We start from the raw sequence: 17,833 nt of genomic DNA, 5'->3' as shown, positions 1-17,833 counted from the left end.
CGGTCGCTGGGCCCGCGCCCCCCGCGCCACGCCCTGCGCCCAGGCCGCGGCTCCTCCCGCGCTGGCGGCCGCCGAGCGGTCCGGGCGGCGGCGGGAGGAGGAGCAGGAAAAGCGGCCGGGGGAGGAGGCGGAGGCGGAGGCGGCGGCGGAGGCGGGGAGGGCGGGCGGGGCCCGAAGAGTTTAAAGCCCATCGAGGGGGTGGGGAGGGCCGTAGGCGGCAGGAAGGGAAGGGAGCTGCGTCTAGTGGCGGGCGGGATTCGCGTTCCGACACCCACGGGAGCACGAAGTTTCCTCGCACCCTCACGCGCACAGCGACCGGGACCGTCCAGTGTCCGTCTTTGCCCTCGGGTACCTGTAGAGGATCGTGCTACGTGTGGCCGGCGGCCACGCGGAGGCAACGAGGCTCAACTCAGCAGGTAGGAGTTGGGCGGGGAGCGGCCGCAAGTTACTTTGTGGTCCGCGCCTCGCGGGGCCCGGCGGCCGGGCGGCTCCCCGCGCGCGCCGTCATTGTCTGCGCTCTGGCCGGCCGCGGCCGGGACGCGGGGCCCCGCGAGGCGCAAGCGGGCGGGCGGAAGGGCGTCGCCTCGGGGCTGGGGGCTACGGCGCCCCCCGGCCCCGCGACAAGGCGGCGTGGGATGGCGGGACGGGACGGGACGGCGGGTGCATGGTTGGGGCGCCCCACGGGGCGCTCCCCTGCGCTCCAGACCCTAGGGGGAGGTGCGGGGGGCCCCGGTAGCGCATTCTTGAACCATCTTGTCAGACGGCCGCGGCTCGGGGGCTGGGGCGGGGGCTGCGGTCAAGGCCGCGCTTCGAGGGCCGCCCGCTCCCGGGGGCCACCGCCCTGGAGGGTGGGCGCCCAGGCGCCGCTGGAGCTGCGGGTGCTCCTGCTGCGCCCCGGGCCTCGCCGCGCGCGCCAGGCGGGCCGGGCAGCGGTGCCAGACACTCCCAAGTCCCAAGCGAGCGCGGCCGCGCCGCGGACCGAGGATCTGCCCCCCCCACCCCCCACCCCTTTCTTTCTTTGGTTCTGTTAGTGGCCCCGCTACCCGTCGCTGGGGCCTAACACCAAGTTTGAGGGCTCGCGAACTAGCAGCCCGCCAGCGGTGGAAGCGTGATAAGAGCGGTACCGTTTGCAGAAGGAAATTTCTGATGCAACTCTCCGCCTTTGCTGATTGCCTCTCCAAACGCCTGCCTGGCGACGGCCTGCAGCATGTGCGTTATGGAAATTAGGGTATTCTTTACTTTTTAAGTTGTATTTGTCTTTTCTGGAAATTGGAAGAAACCCCGCGAACTTCTTTTTCGTGTTCTTTGACCGAAACTGGAGAGCCACAGGTGATTTTTACAAGGCCCTCTTTCTTTAGGATGTTTTTGAAAAACTCTTTTCTTGTAACTGTTTCATTCAAGAGATGCAAAGAAAAAGTCCAAAACAAGTAGCATTCGTGAGTAAATATGTGTTATTGCACAACTTTCTCTTTGCGGCCGTTTAAAAGGCCAGGCCCAAAAGACTTTGTTTCAGAAAATGCTGATTCAGCCATTTGGAGCCCCTGAGTTTCAGAAATGGTGCTCAGTTTAATGTTCCGCTCTGCCTTACCAGAACTCCAGTCGTTAGCTCCCCAGTGGCACAGACTAGGACTACACTTTAGTGAGGTTCTTTTTTTTTTTACAGAAGTGGACCTCAAGTTCTGGATTTCTGCAGCAGAGGGAATTGTGTAAGGCGATGGATAAAGAGTCTTGAGGGGTTTTTTTTTTTTTCTTTTTTTCTTCCTCTCCTTCCCCACCAGGAGCGCTTCTATCAAATGTGCTCCCAGGAATGACTCTTTCCTACCAAATTTTTTTGTGTTAAAAAAATCAGAACTTTAGGATTACTGAACATACTTTTTTGAGGTTTACTGGGAACTTTTAAAAACGTGCTACCCAGGCTAGTCCCCACATTACAAAGAGGGAATTTGAGGACAGACAGAGTTACAGCCCAGCAGGCATTGCAGTAACTGAGAAGTGTAGCCACTGATACTTAGGTAGCATTTCGCAGTTTACAAGGCACTTTCAAAAGCCCTGTTGCTTTTTATCCACTTCGTAGCCCCCATGGTCCCCATTTTACAGGTCTGGAAACCAAGGCTCAGGAGGTTAACTGGTATGCCTGAGGCCATGCCAGCTAACAAAGGACAAAGCTCTGGGAGACCTCCTGAGCTTTACACGTCTGCAAAAGCACGTCCACTCTGGAAGAAATGGTGTGGAGGAGGGACGCACGCACGCGCGCGCCCGCCCGCCACACAGCTCAGCAAATGGAGGCTGGGGCCTAGTTTCTTAGTCCAGTTGTTTCAAGCCTTCCAAGATTAATGCCACGTAGACCAAGCAATTATCACTCTTTATTTTTTACACTTGCATACTCATTTATTTTGAGAAGAAACTTCAATGTTCATGAAATGATGAGTTTGATATGGTAACTGTTCATTATAATTAAAATTTTTTTTTAAAAAGTTGTGTACCACCTAACTCACTTATTGCACATCACTTGTGGCCTGTATTGCTTTTGAGGCTGTGTTGGGTTGGTCAAAGTGGAGTTTGTTGGTGGACCAGGAAACCAGAAAGCAGGGCAGATTTTTGGTGGCTAATTGTCTAGGACTTTGTATGGCGGTTACTGCTATGGTTGGAAGCCAGAGCAGCTGTCCCTGTCCAGTTGGCCCCCACTAGTCAACAAGAACAAAGTCAGAACCAAAGATCCGGCTCAAAACTGGGGACATTACTGAACCCGCTGGGTCAGAGACTTTGCAGTGTTTGGAAGGCAAACTTTGCTTGAACCAAGACACCATGTGCCTTTAGCTCATTTTAGAGCTGTACAAATTCTTGGTTGGTATATCTTTTTTAAAAAAACTAACATTTTATATATGGCATAATTTAGAGAACCTGTTTGCTTAAAATTTGTTCAGCATGTAATTGTGAGAAACTACAGGACAGTAGTGTGTTTTTTCAACTGTGAGCACGCGGGGTGAGATTGTCTGTCTATGAAGACTTAGCCCTAACTGCCAGGGATTTCAGTCCTGGCTCCTTCATGGCAGGGAAGCTTGTACATAATCCAGTGTCTGTTTCTCAGTCCGTTAAAACAACATGGAGGACAGGCAGGCGAAGCAGCTCAGTGGAGAGCCATGATGAGGCCTTGGCTTTAACTCTAGCGCCAAATCCTCCTCCCTGCAGAAATTCCCCTCACAAAAACCTACAGCAATATGGAGCTGTTTGGGAGGAGAAAAATCTGACTTGCTTTTCATTTAGGTAGTTGGTCACATGTTCAAATTTAAACAAATCTTTTCCGTTAGTGAAACTGCTCTTGATTTTTTTTTGGGGGGGGGGTCTTTTTTTGTCTTTTTTTTCTTTTTCTTTTTTCTTTCTTTTTTTTTTGAGGGGGGTGGTTTATCCATAGTTTTATTTTTCACTTGCCTGGAGAAGTTTATTTTTCTCCTCTTTTGTGGCTTTTGGATTTCGATGTTCCATCGAAGTCACAGACGTTACAGTGTTCAGAAACTGAACTCTGCTTCAACAAAGACATCTGTTGTGCCTTCAGTTTCTTCCTAAAGCTGTAGAAATTCTTCATTTTTTAAAAGTTTTCGCTATATAAAATCCTAGGGCACAGATTTTAGACCTCATTTTTTAAATACAAAAACTTAAAGCTAGGCGTTTCCCTGTAAGCACTGTTTTGGCTGCATCCCGCAAAGCTTGATATTGTAGTCATTATTTTTTTTGTAAAATCCACTTCAGAAAGATGGGAGATTATGAGGGGAAATTGAGGCAGTCAAGTTACCTGGTAGGGCTTGGCAAATAGGTGCTTTGGGATTTGGGGTGTATTCTTCAGGGTTTGTACACTAATGAAAAGACAGATTGATAGCTCATTTATAAAAATGGAATGAAAATGGCATGATTGTCCTTTGAGATATCAACCACAAAAACCATTTTCTAGAGTTATCAAAAAGCATCTCTCAGAGGCAGAAGTGGGTGCCTCTGTTTTCTGCTCTGGAGGTGGACAATTAGGAGGTTTCCTTTTTTTCCCCCTCCCCTGTGCTAGAATATTCTGTATTTTTAGCCATTTACTTCTCAGTAGATGTTGGAAAGACTTTTCCTTGATTGTTCAGATCCTAAATTAGAGGTGCTTGTTATTTGATCTGAGCTCTGCAAAATAGGACTTGTTGGTCACATCTACGGGGGCAAAAGGAATATGTACTGAGAGGAATTTGCCTTTCTCACTGTAGCCCTTTATGATTTGCTTGACCGGCAATTCCTTTGTGTCTCCTGGGGCTACAATTTGCTACCTTTGTGAGTCTGAACAAGTTAACACCATTTGTAGAATGGAAGTTTGTGGAATCGCTTAAACTCACCTCAGATGGGCTGAAAGTTGGTGTAAAAAGGAGTCTCTGGCTGGCAGGCACAGGAAGCCCGCGACATTTGCCTCCAGACTCTAAAGATTTGCGTCTGGACTCCATAGAGGCTTTTATCCCAGCCGGGTCTGAAATGAGCACGTACGCTTATCCTGGACATGCTGACCACGTCCCCTGGGGAGTGGCTGCAGCCCCATTCCAGGGCTGTGCTGGTGGGCAGCCCCACCCCTCACTGACTTCCTTGCAGGGTTTTGAGCCAAGTAATTAGGCCTGGGTAACTGCCATTAACAAGGCGCTCCTAAAGCACATGGCACAGAAAGAGCTCTGTTGGTCCTTATCACCCCACCATCATTGTCACCGCAGCTAATGCTCAGTTGGAGGCCTGGGATTCTCACTTGCTCTTCCAGAGCAGGTAGAGCTGCAGAGTAAACGGCTCTGGCTGGTCCAGTTCAATCAGGTAAGCTCTCCGGGTGGCTCTGCCTAAGCCTCTGACAGACAATAGGAAAACCGCGCTGGATACCTGCAGGCCCTTCCTGCCCTCCCCCGCTGTCCCATAGGCGCATGGAGACTTGACCGGGAAAGGCAACTTGCCTCAAACTGCCTTCACTTTTGTGATTTATAGGGACTTTGGCTGACTTTTTTTTTGTTCCCCTCCAAGTGCTGGGGCTCAAACTCAGAACTTTGTATGTGTTAAGCAAGTACTTTAATTATTTTTCCTTACTTTAATATTTTTAAATTATCACCCCTGTGAGTTCATAAGCAAGTTTCCAACTAAGATGTTCTTCAGTATAAAGGTTTTTTTTAAATGTAATGTTGGTTGATCATCCATAATCTAAAAATCAGAAATCACAAATCTGAAAGTTTCTGAGTGACAACTTAATACTGTAACAAATGGACATTCATTCCTACCATATGAAATTTATTTTAGGCATGGCATTAGTAAAAGTGTTGTATAAAATTAACTTCAGGCCATGTGTATACAGTATATAATAAGCAAATTCATTTCATGTGTAGGCTTGTGTCTCATCCCTAAGATATCTCACAGCTCATCTGTGTATAAATATTCTAAAATCTAAAGCCAAATAAACAAATAAATAATCCCCTGACTACCAAATTTAAAATCTATAGCAATAGTTTTAGGATCTCCTGCTCCAGGAAACTTATAATAACCCAAGGCTGCTATGAGTTGAGCAACTTTTAAATTTAGATATCTGCAATTAGCCTCTTGACTGAGGACAGTGCCCTGCACCAAATCTGGGGCCTGCTTAGAAGTACTGCTACCAAGGAGGTCTTTGTGTTAGGGTATTAGGTAGGAGGTGGAGCCAGGTGAGTCTGGAGCCTTCTGAGTATCCCTATGGGCTGACTTCACCCAAAGCCTGTAGTGCCCATCTTTCCTTCCACCTTTGCATCTAAGGGGCCAGCACAGGCTGTGGTGTACTTTTCCCTGAGAGCATACTGGTTGCCAGTTCTAGGGAGCTGCTTGCTCTCTTTCGATGAAAATTGTGTGGATCTTACCGAAACCACTCCAGGATGTTCCTGGAGAGATGAGAACACTGTGCTCTGTGCTGTGCACCTCCTTATTGTGGTGATTGAGCACAGGAGGGAGGGTGAAGGTGGTCAAAGGAGCCCCTCCCTTCCCTGCTGGATCATCCTTAGATATCAGGTTGTGCCTGTGCCTTCTCTACACTTTGTAGCCTGGGGGCTACAAGTGGACACAGGCTGGGTTAGTGTCCCTGGCGCCCTGGATTACTGGGTGGAGGGACACAGGCTCCATTCCTTAGTTATCAGATCAGTGAGGGTGTCTTTCTGTGTATGTGTGTGGGGTTTTTTTTAATCAGAATGCTAGATAAGCTATTAGTAATTTAAGGAAAGCAGTAAATTATTATTCAGAAATAATTATATTATTTATTTATTTATTATATAATTATAATTAATTTTTAATAATTATATAATTTAATTATGATTAAAATTAATTAATAATAACTAAGTCTAGCTGCAGTCTCACACATTTACCTTCATAAACAGAGGCTAAATAAATAATACATAGAAATCCCTTGCAATCTAACCCCCCCCCCATCTCTTGTCTCCCTTCTGGAGCTTAAGTTTTCCCAGTTTCCTTTGCTGTAGAAAGGTGAGGATTTTGCCTTGTACTGTCCTGAGTACTCTGGTTTCCTCATTGTTTCTTTTGACCAGATAAAGAGTAGGCAGAGTGGGAATAGCCCCTTAAGTGTGTGCCACTCACATCTCTGCCAACATAGTCTACAGTGGAAACTTTGTTATAAACTCATAGGACATTTTACTTTTTTGCTGCAGTTCTTTTTGCCTAGGTGTTTTTATATGGTTATCACCTCTACATTCCCCCAAATGTTACAAATCCTACCTGTCAGTTGCAGGAGGTGGGTGAGCTCTCAGTTCTCTTTTACAAGCAATCTTGTAGGTGATTCTTGCCCATGCCTACTGCACTGGAGAGTCCCTGCATACTGCACATTGTCAATTCTGTATCTTCCTTCTGCAACATCTTTAACATGGCCTTTGTTTTTCTCCTGGATCTTACAACTTTTTTTTTTAATTTCTTGGTTTATTAAATCTAATGGAGAGCACTCTATATCAGTTTTTCTCAAACAAGGTACCTTTTATACGTGAAATGTCCTTAATCTAGCCCCGCCTGTTGAACAAATTTCTCAATGTCAGTTAGTTTTCCCTCCAAGAGTTGAACCCAGCTACTGTTTTAGGGCAGCCAGAAGCTGAGAATGAAGCTCATTTGATTTTTTTTTTTTTTTTTTTTTTTTTTTTTTTTTTTTTTTTTGGATCAAAGAATACCAAAGTGTTTGTTTTGGGGGATGGTGGTGGTTTGGCTTTGTGCTTGTTGTGTCTGGAAACTTTTAGGGATTCTCTTTGTGTTTGCTGAATTTCTTTGGAGATTTAACCTGGTGAAATCTGCATATGTCTGGTGGGGTAAGTTGAGGACTCTGAAGCTGGAAGCAACTTTTTTTTTTTCCGAGTCTTGGACAACTGAATCAATTCAGTTTCTTTCCCTTACTTTCCAAGAGTGGTATTTACTTGGTTTTTTTTTAGCCTTCTGGACTTGCTCTCTGGTGACTGAACCCAGGGCTTCACTCATGAGAGGTAAGTACTCTCTTATTAAAGTTTTGATTTCCAACTATCTATCATATGGCTTTAGGTTTGGGATGATACCCTTAATTTTACCTTTAACTTTTCTATTAGCTTTTGTTGTGTTTTCATTTTTAAAACTTTGAAGGGCCACTTTATTTGTTGTTGTGTTGGGAACTGAATTCAGGACTTAGTACATTCTGGACAATAGCTATACCCCCAGCCCGCTCTGATTGTGTTTAAAGTAGTGTTTATAACAACCGTCTTAGGTTCAAGTATACTTGAAGGCACTGGACATGGCTTACGTGATCTGTCATGCTGGCCCCTCTCGCCAGCATCTGCTGTGATGCCACATCCCACAGCAGAGTGATAGATTTGTTTTAGCTGGTTCACCTGTGTTGGCACCATAATACCCAGAGCCAGCAAGTGTTCTTTAAAATAGCATAGCATTCTAGTGTCATCGTGCAATATCTTATCTCATTTAGAAATAATATTTTTAAGACTTTTTCTGCATAGTTTCTTCTAATTTAAATTTTTATTTTATTTCATTTCGTTTGGCTTCTTTGTGTCTGACTTTTGATGGGAAGTAGTATGAGCCTGGAGAGAGAGGTAGGAAGCAGAGGGCCTAATGAGCCACCATGCACCTGAGTGGAGCTGAGGGCAGCAGCAGTGTACATCTGACTTGGACTGAATGTGGAGCTGGGAAAGCTGGTCCAAGGTTGTCTCTCTCATGGGTACCTTTTGCCGTTGGCTGGCTAGTGCTCCATTGATGCCTATAGGGACTGAGTAGACAGGGCAGTGGTTCTCATGCATGCTGCAGGGCATGAAGGAAGAAGTTCCGGAGCAGTAGTGGTGGTTGGGCAAAGTGGTGGACAAGGTCCCAGGCTGAGGCTCATAGCTCACCCCTGGAGAGCTGGAGTGGCTTATGCCCATGCTGAAGGGTCCCCTTTCCCATTTCAGAGGCATTGTATGGACCTCTGAGGCCCTTTCTGTTCTCCCACTTGAGAAGCATGTTGGCTGAGAAGCCCGTGGACCCCAGTATGAGTGGCTTTACTGAGCCTCTGTCCCAGTATGTGAGGCACCCATGATGCCCATATCTCCAGAGTTCTCCATAGCTCTGTAGGGAATGGTTCTTTGGGATTTTCACTAGATCCATTGTTTCTAGTCTGCAACCAAAGGCTTCCCTAAGCCTGCTGACTCCTGTCCAATGGCTTGCCCTGCTGCTCTGGTAGTCTGTTGAGGAGGGGGTGAGAACTCTTGAGTCTAACTTCCTTAGGACTGCTAGTGTGTCTTGCTTTGGAATCTGCCTTTTCTCTGTCTGCTGAAGTAATGGTGCTAACTTCTGAGACTTTGTGAACTTTCACTGAGCACATCAAATTTCACCACTGTTTTCCAGTTAGATTTCAGCTCTTAAACATTTGATAAGTCAGTTACCTCCAATCCATTGGTTTTGATGTCATAACTGAGGAAAAACAGGTGTCCAGGAGATTAGAAGGCACAGACCTAGCTCCTCTGGATTCCTCCTCACTCATTATTGGACCATTTCCCCTTTTTCTTCTTTTTTTTTTTTTTTTTTTTTTTTTTTTTTTGGTTTTTCAAGACAGGGTTTCTCTGTGTAGCTTTGCGCCTTTCCTGGAACTCACTTGGTAGCCCAGGCTGGCCTTGAACTCACAGAGATCCGCCTGGCTCTGCCTCCCGAGTGCTGGGATTAAAGGCGTGCGCCACCACCGCCCGGCTCTTGATAGAGAAGAGTGGGGGTTGAGCTCTTTGTCCTATGTGGCCTGCCCTTCTAGGCCAGGAGGTGTCATGTTCAGGCAAAGGAGTGTCCCCCTATCCCCCACCCCCACCCACCACCCTGGCTTCGAGCATCCAAGCAGGGAGGCCCAGGGACACCTAAGCCACCTATGTGAGTTAACGGTCCAGACTGAACATAATCCTGGAACCCAGATTTTTCTCTCCCTGGACTGTGCTCTAAGCTTAGGCATGAGCTTAAGTGTGTTCTTTGATCTCCCTGCACTTGAGCTTGACGTCTGCAATGTCAAGGTTGGCCTCTGGCATTCTGTGCCTGTGGTGGTTGTTTCGCTCAGCATCTCCATAAAGTACCACCTAGTCCAAGTTATGTTTTCAGGCCCCAGCCCGTGTGAAATAGCACACTTTCTAGAGCGGGCCGGGCTAAAGGACTTGTTGTCTTTGATTTGGGCTTAGCACTGCTGGTGGCCACACGCAGAACTGCCTCAAACCTGCTTTTGTTTGGTTGACTTGACAGTCAAAGAATTCTATAGCATGATTACCTTGAAGTCTCTGCCCCCTAGGGAGCATCTCAGTTTCCCCACACTCTTTGTGTGCACTTAGGGACCTGAGCTGACCTCCAAGGCTGCTTGCCTTGGTGCAGCTGTTCTGTTTTGCCTCAGAAAGTGCCTAGATGGGCGCGGGGGGGGGGAGGGGGGGTTCAAAGCTTCCTGCTCCTTTTGCAGATGTCAAGATTATATAGTATACCTCAGTTTCCAAATCTGTTGAATGCCACTGTTTTTGTTGCCTTCTACAGTTTCCTTCTATCCATGTTCTCTCTTAGAGGGGAGTGTAAAATCTACTGCTCCCTAGCTCTGTACCTTGGTAAGAGGCATAATCTCTCTCAACCTTCTCTTTTGCTTTATTGGGAGTCTGTGGAGTGTGTGTGTGTGTGTGTGTGTGTGTGTGTGTGTGTGTATGGTGCTCTGTATTTGGGTTCTGCATCCACAAATTGAGTCAACAGAGTCAAAAATATTCAGAAAAATTGCTTCTCTGTTGAACATGCTCAGAATTTTTCCTGTCATTATGTATAAATAATATTACTATAGCAACTATAGGCATTTATATTGTATCAGACATTATAAATCTAGGGGTGATTTAAAATACATGGGGGAGGGTGTTCATAGACTATATAGAGGGGACTTGAGCATCTGTGGATTTTGATACCTGTAGGGTTCTAGAACCATGCTCCTGAGGATACTAAGAAGCTGTGTGTGTGTGTGTGTGTGTGTGTGTGTGTGTGTGTGAAACACTAAGTATTTCCTAATCTTACCATTGCTTCCTTTGTTGTAGCCATGGTGTGTGTGTGTGTGCGCGTGTGCGTGTGCGTGTGTGTGTGTGTGTGTGTGTGTGTGTGTGCGAGAGAGAGAGAGAGAGAGAGAGAGAGAGAGAGAGAGAGACTAGCGCATAACAGCTGCTTGCTATAGAATATTATTTTCTTAACTAACTCTGTATATGGAACCACACTTTCTCACCAAGATATAATAATGGTGTGTTTGTTGTTTCAAAACGGAGCCTCTCCCTTTCTAGTGTTTTTGCTTTGACATTTTGAGGAAGGATTTGAGATGAAAATGATTCTGGGTACCGAGGTTGGCTGACTGTAGTCACTTAGAACTCGCCTCCTCTCTCAGGTCAAGAAAATGGTGTTGCTGGTGGCATTCCTGACTTTTGGTGGGCTCACCACCCATATCTGAGCTCTGTACGTGGTTTAATCGGTGGACATGGTGGCCTTTTGGCGTCATGAGATCTGCAGGCGCTGTTCCTGTTCTTGCCCATCAGAGCGAAGTGCGTGTGGGGGAGGGGAGGACGAGAAGCTGGGAGCAAGAGGTTCTTCAGGGTTGCCATGAGAACCAGGGATCCAGGGATTGGGCAGCAGAGGGCCCCCGCTGGGCCTCGGGGCGTGGCTGCGTCACATGGGTTTGGTCCTGGGGTTCCTGTAGTGCGCAAGGACCAGCCGCGTCCCTCGTCCTCCTGGTCGTCAGGGGTGCCCAGTCAGTCCCCAGGAAGCTGAGGAGAGCGGTGGAGGACCAGGGACCGGCGCGGCTAGACAGGCTTCCCAGCACCTGTGTAAAGATGGGGGTGGGTCCAGGCGGGCATGTTGGGGGGGGGGGGGCGGGGAGGTACGGCACCCTTGCCGGGATGGCCTCCTGGGAGGCTACGTAGCTTCTCTTAGCGTGTTGGCCCGTGTCGGCGCGTGTCTGTGTGTGTCTGTGCGTGTGGGCGCGTGGCAGCCGCGTTGGCGCGTGCCGGCTTGTGTTGGCGCGTGCCGGCGCGGTTGGCGCGTGCCGGCGCATGTTGGCGCGTGCCGGCTTGTGTTGGCGCGTGCCGGCGCGGTTGGCGCGTGCCGGCGCGTGTTGGCGCGTGCCGACTTGTGTTGGCGCGTGCCGGCGCATGTTGGCGCGTGCCGGCGCGTGCCGGCGCATGTTGGCGCGTGCCAGCGCGTGTTGGCGCGTGCCGGTCGCGTTCATTCGTTTCTGAGCTTGCCGGCCCTGTCGTTTCGCATAGGCGCTTGTCGGCTGTGTTGGTTTATGTTGGCGCATGTAGCTCGTGTGTCGGCGCGTGTTGCGTGTTTCCGTGTATCGGCGCGTGTTGCCGCGTTGCCGCGTGTCAGCGCGTGCCTGGCTGGCCTCTGCGCTTCTCAGGCCCCAGAGTCCTCCTCCCACGCTGTAGGCCCTTAGCTGGGGCGGAGCCGTGGCGAACCCGAGCGAGCCGCGCGGCCGAGCGCTGTCCATGCGGAGCGCTGTTCGCGCGCTGGGCACTGCCGGGTTCGGGAGCTGTCCGCCAGCCGGTAGCGCGCACGCAGCGACCCCGTGCGGTGAAGTCTGTGGTAGCCGGCTCTCCAGGTACGCAGGTGGGCTCCGTCATCCGCGACGTTCCGGGGGTCTGGGGGGAAGAGGAGACGTGCTGAAGTCACGGTGGTCCTTTGGAAAGGGTTCGCCTTCCGAGATCTGCAAAGATCCAAGTGGTGAGCAGCACCGGCGAGCTCGCGAGCACGAATGGCCGCGGGCTCGGCGCGCTGTTGCGCTGCTAGCTGCTGGCTCGCTTGCCGGCTCGCTTGCCGGCTCGCCTACGGTCCGGGATCGCGCGAGCTTGGGTGGACCGTAGCTGTAGGATAGTCTTATGTAACCATTTTTAATCTCGGTTTTTTTAAATATTATGTAACAAGTAGTAACTGTACCCACGTAAACCTGTAACTGGAACGTGGAGACGTAGCATCTGCTCTCAGCCAAGTGGTGGGCAGTGATTGTACGTACCAGCTTGGTCTGTGAGCAGACACGGGCATCTGGGGTAACTGGACCTTTTTTTTTTCTGTTAAAAATAGGATCTAAGGTCAGCCTGGTCCTCTTTTAAACCTAGATGGAGAGTAATCTAGTATAGGAGCTTCGGATAAAATACACATTCTCACTGTGTATCTTTATCCATAAAAATCTCTTATTTTTCTGAAAGAAAATAGCAATTAATTAAAATTGAGTGATAGAGATTTTTGTCATCGGTTTTATGTTTTTTTGATTGAGTTCAACAAATTGTCCACATGACCATGGCGGCTATTTGTTGCCCCCTGACGTAGATCTTCAGAGAAACAGTCAGATCACCTGTTTACATTTTGACTGCCTTTCTCATCAGCTGCCATCTTTCTGTTGATGGCGGGAGCCACTGCCAGTGTATTGATAAGAGACCTGGACCGAGCATTCACCCAGGCGGCTACTGGCTGGGGACATTGCTGACTGTATTAGCAAATACTTTCATTCCTGGACCAGTGGTTAAAAAGTGAGTGTTTTTCATTTTTTTTACTGTCTGAATCTGGAACGCAGTGAATGACTGCAGGGATTTTGACCTGTTGGTAGCCAGGTCCCTCAGGCTGGGCCTTTATTTCCTGCATGGTCCTGTTTCTTTGCTTCTAGCAGTGTTGGCTGGGCTGGGTCTTGTTTGGTTGGTTGGTTTTGGTAATGGCCCTATGCATTCCTTTTTAGCCCAGGCTCTCTGTATTTAGCAAATGGGGTGAGGATGGGGGGTGATGGTAGGCTGGGGGATGGGATTATTGGGATTTTCCTTTCCATCATTCCTGGGAAGAAGGTGGTAAGTGACACTTCCCATTTAGGGTTCCACACAATTATGTACTTAATTGTGGGGTAGGTATGAGGTCCCTGTGTAGACTTAAGGCTGAATTCCTGTTGTACTTCTTGCCCCTCCCTGTGTCTGGACTAGAAAACAGGGATTATGGATCCTTTCCTGGCAGGATTGAGAATTGTGCACTAACAGTTAGAAGGCAGCAGATGGAGATAATGGCAATCTCACTACAGTTTGAAGGGGTGGGAGAAGTGCCAGATTGGTAGAATTAAAATGTGGGTTATTTTTGTTCCTAAACCTTCTCTTAAGGATTTCCATCACCAGTCACTCTTCTCACAGTCATGTAATTACCACCCAGAACTGGGCTTCTACAATTTCAGAGAACAGTGCATCTTTTGAATTTTAGAATTAGGTGACATTTAGGCGACAGTCTGAATTCACTGACTTTCAACCCTTGTGGTCCCACAAAAACCAGACAGTTTTGTGACTTAGGAGGAATGTCTTAGGAAGCTTTCTTAGACTAGCACAGTTGCCTACTCCATCTTAGACTTGAGAGACTGAGGTCTAATGATACTCAAGGTGACAGAATCTGGGGGGAGGCCCAGGGTCTGACATTGGGGCACACACTGCCCAGTGCATATCTTTAGACACCACTTGGGTCTTGCTGGATCTGAGAAATGGAATCCACCATCACTGTGAGACCAATTGTAGATTCTTTTAAAACTGAATTTAAATTTAAATTTAAATTTTATTTATGAGGGTGGGGCACTGGAGCACAGACCATGTGTGGTGGTCACAGGACAATGTAAGTCCTCTTCTTTGTGTGGGACCTGGGGATTGAACCCAGGTTGCTGTGTTTGGTGGCAAGTGCCTTTATTTGATGAGTCATCTCACCAGCCCCCATGGTGGGTTCTTAAAGGACATGAAGCTGGAGAAGAGATGCCGTGTCTGAGCCTTGTTAAACACGTGGGCTTTGGGGTTGGCAGCCCTCCTCTGGTGGAGTTACTGCGTAACCAGTGGACAACAGCAGGATGAGGGGTGGTGTGGAAGCAGTCTGAGCCCTTTGGACTCTGGGAGGTCTGGGTGAGTGTGTCATAAGAGGCCTTTGTGTGAGCCATCTTGTTCTCTATTTCATCATCTTTAAAAAAAGGAGTTGGCCGAGGCCCCAGGACCCAGCTTCAACCAGTGCAGGACACTGAAAGGCAAATCCAACAGTTGGTGCGGCCACTCCTCACCTCCAAATTTGTTTGGATAATCTGCATTGGCTTGTAATCCGTAGAATACACTACAGAGGGAACATGGCATGGTAGTTTGGCTCAATTTTTTTTTTAATTTAAATTTTTTGAGAGTTTCTTAAGTGAGTACTGTATTTATCATTCCTAACCCAGACTTAAAATGTTTTCGACTTTATGATGATATTTAAACAGTATACATTCTGTAGAAACCCTACTTTGAATTTTGATTGTTTTCTGGGTTTGTGATGTGCTATAATATTCTCTCATGTTTCTGGGCTAAGACAACAAGCATGGCTCCTAGTCAGCCATAAGAAAAATAAGGCTGGCATTCTGCAGTGTACTGAATTGCAGTGATGCTCTGTAGAGTGGGTGTGTTATATGCTGTTCATATTCTAGACTTCCAAGCCGTTCTAAGCCAAGAATTGTGTGTGCAGGTGGAAATGACACAATGGCTTGCCTTATTCCTGAAGCCATCAGTGCATGAACCCTTCCTATGGAGGTTTAAATTTTTTTTCAATTAGAGTATTCTCCTTCCTTGTTTCCAAGTAAATGGGCTTTGTTCCCCCTTGAGATTGGTGGGAGTTAAATAGTAAAAGGACGAATTTGAGTTGGGAGGTGGCTGACATTTTGGGGGGTCTGCCTTCCTGCTTCTTTAGGCAAGGAACTTCTTTAGGACCATTCCTAGTCTGTGAAGAGCTGCCTACAGGCATCAGGAAGCACCCGGGGTGAGCTCAGGATGCTTCAGGCTGAAACCTGATATCGGGGAGGAAAGAAAATCCTGAGGGTATAAATGGGACTTTAAGTCACCTACACATGATTTCTCTCCACTTTGGTGCTGGTCCAGGAGCTATTTGCCTTTGCTAGCCATAGCCATGATGGCTAATACAAGCCCAAGCAGTTGCTTAGCACTTAAGTGGGGTGAGAATTGCAAGGAGTGCCTTGATGGCTTTGGACGGAGCCTTCTCTTCACATTCAACAGATGTTTGAGGAATCAGTCTACTTGCTCGGTCTCTTCTCCCCAACCTAGGTTGAAACTAATAGCTACAAATTGGTTCATGTGTTTGAGCCCCTGGTCCCTGACTGGTGCCATTGCATTGGGAGATTGTGGAACCTTCAGGAAATAGGTTAGTGGTAGCCTGTGGGCCTTATAGGTTAGTGTGTAGGACTGTTCCCACTGGAGCTTTCTCTGTGTCCCCAGCTGCCCCATGCCCTTGCAGCGTGGAGCCGTTCTTCCACTGCGGCTTCCCTGCAGTGATAGAAGACTGTCCCCTCTCAAGCCATAAGCCAAGAATGAGTCCTTCCTCTGCTGAATTGCTCTGGTGGACATTTTGTCACAGCAACTGTAACAAATGTAAGAGAAATGTAACTGGTGGGGAAGTGAAAAGTAAATGAAATGATAAAACAGAATAGTGCAGGGATAGTCAGGATGACTCAACAGAACACGGGAGTCCAAGAGCCCCCCTCATCCACAGGAATGCACCCCATGATCCCTGGAGGATTACAGATAGTACCTGAGTTAATCAGTTAAAAAGAGTCAAGTCTTATTTTAGCTTATGGATTCAGAGATCTCCATCCATAGTCGGCTTGTCTCCATTCTTTTGGACCTGTGGCGACATAGTACACCATGGTGAGAGGAATGTGTCCCAGAGCGAAGTGTTCGTCTTGTGATGGCCAAGGAGAAGGATAGAGGGGGAAAAAAGAAGGCTGACATTTTGGAGCTCCTTCAAAGGCTAAAATCTTCCCATAGGCCCCATGTCTTAAAGGTGGCAGCCATCTTCTGTAGCTCTAAGGTAGAGACCAACTCTTTTAACATGTGGTTCTTTGAAAGACATTTAGACCTAAACTATAGCAGTACTATTCATATCTATAATAAGCTTTTATTTGTAAATTAGGCGCAGTTTAGTTATTTCTGGAATTTTCCATTTGATGTCAGATGTTGGTTGACCACAGGTAACTGGAACCACAGAAATTAAAGCTATAAGAAAGGAGAGAGGCTTGCTATTAATATTTATTTATTGTCTTAAAGGGAGCTAGCAAGTTTCAGTTCTGACAAGTTAAATGTTAATACTGTTAACTGTTAATATTTAACACTGTTTCACAGTCTGAAAGTAGTACTCCTTAAGGTTAGCATGCATAAGCCTCTCAGAGCCCTGTTAAAATCTGCCACAGTAGGTGTGGTGTGGGGCCCAGGTCTGATTTTTCTGACCAGCATTGCTTGATGTCCATGCACTTCCAAAGTGACCAGGCTTTGTGCAGTAAGGCCTTAGTGTGGTTCCCTCCAATGCTTTTTTTTTTCCCTCTAGAAATTTTCTGTTATAGATACTTCATTCTCTGAGAACTATCACTAATAGTGCTATTAACCCGGGGATATTTACCAAAACTTGTGCTGTGATTAGCCCTGTATCGCCATAAGCAACACTCCTAAATGTGCTTGATTATAAGTCAGTTTTTCAGTTATAAATATTTGGAGTGTCCTATTGGACACTTGAATTCCTGTAGGTTTTATGTAGTAGCTCTGCCTCCATTTAGAACCGCACAACTCTTGGAAAAGTCATAAACCTTTTGAATCTTGAATGGCTTAGGAAGCTACTTGCCTTCTCTGAGCTGGTGGTTTCTCTGTCTTCCTCGCCGTGAAGCTGGTGGTTTCTCTGTCTTCCTCGCCGTGCTAGGGATTGAACACGAGCCTTGGGCGTGGTACCCAAGCACTCAACCACTGCGCGGCTCGCGTTGCACTTGTATACTTACCGCCTTGCTTCTCCAGGGGCCCATACCTTCACCTCTTCCGATCAGGTAAGGACTAGGAAGGGCCTTTCACAGTGTCATCGGGACAACAAAGATGTCCTAGTGAGGCTGCAGACTGCGCTCTTGCTCTGTCTTCTATCAGCGTGAAGTTTGCTGTGTCCTGAAAGGTAGGTAGGTCTAAACTGTCTCATTATTAACCCTGTTAGTGAAGATGACATAACACTAACTTTAATCTCATTTGTAGATGTGACCCTACATTTTGTATTTATTAATCCACTCCACCACTTTGAGTGCTACCTTAAAAAAAAAATTCTCACACCAAAACACCTCCCTGGATTATAAAAGCACTACTAAATTCTTGTATTCATGCCTATTCTAGTTGCTCAATGAATGTATTAATAGAGCCCATTGGACTTTGGGCCCCATTCCTTGTCACCTTTTTATCAAGAATCATCCTGGTCATGTTGAGATATTGGGCAACTTAGTGCTTTCCTGAAGGTTCATGGCCCAAGAAGCTTAGAAACAGTG

At 47.4% G+C, this 17,833-nt stretch overlaps 1 protein-coding gene across 7 annotated transcripts in view; it reads left to right on the top strand.

Moving 5' to 3' along the window:
* The first annotated feature begins 235 nt into the window (after positions 1 to 235).
* The window catches only part of Grb10 (growth factor receptor bound protein 10), a 115,429-nt gene continuing 97,831 nt past the window's right edge, over positions 236 to 17,833 (top strand). Inside the window, exon 1 of one of the 7 annotated variants that reach the window (XM_052734537.1) lies at positions 236 to 416. Coding sequence is in view for 1 of the 7 variants with exons in the window: in XM_052734533.1 (XP_052590493.1) it covers positions 11,334 to 11,339 (6 nt within the window). In the remaining 6 variants the exon portion in view is untranslated. Of the gene's footprint in view, positions 417 to 11,022; positions 11,340 to 11,441; positions 12,112 to 12,197; positions 12,226 to 12,884; positions 13,029 to 17,833 lie in introns of those variants that run through there. The other 6 variants (XM_052734536.1, XM_052734533.1, XM_052734532.1 and 3 more) reach the window with 6 other exon arrangements.

The sequence above is a fragment of the Peromyscus californicus genome, unplaced genomic scaffold (genome assembly GCF_007827085.1).
Source record: "Peromyscus californicus insignis strain IS unplaced genomic scaffold, ASM782708v3 Scaffold_13__1_contigs__length_99412109, whole genome shotgun sequence".
Lineage (NCBI taxonomy): Eukaryota > Metazoa > Chordata > Mammalia > Rodentia > Cricetidae > Peromyscus > Peromyscus californicus.
Note: the sequence above shows the minus strand (reverse complement) of the source record. Positions and strands in the feature narration are given on the sequence as shown.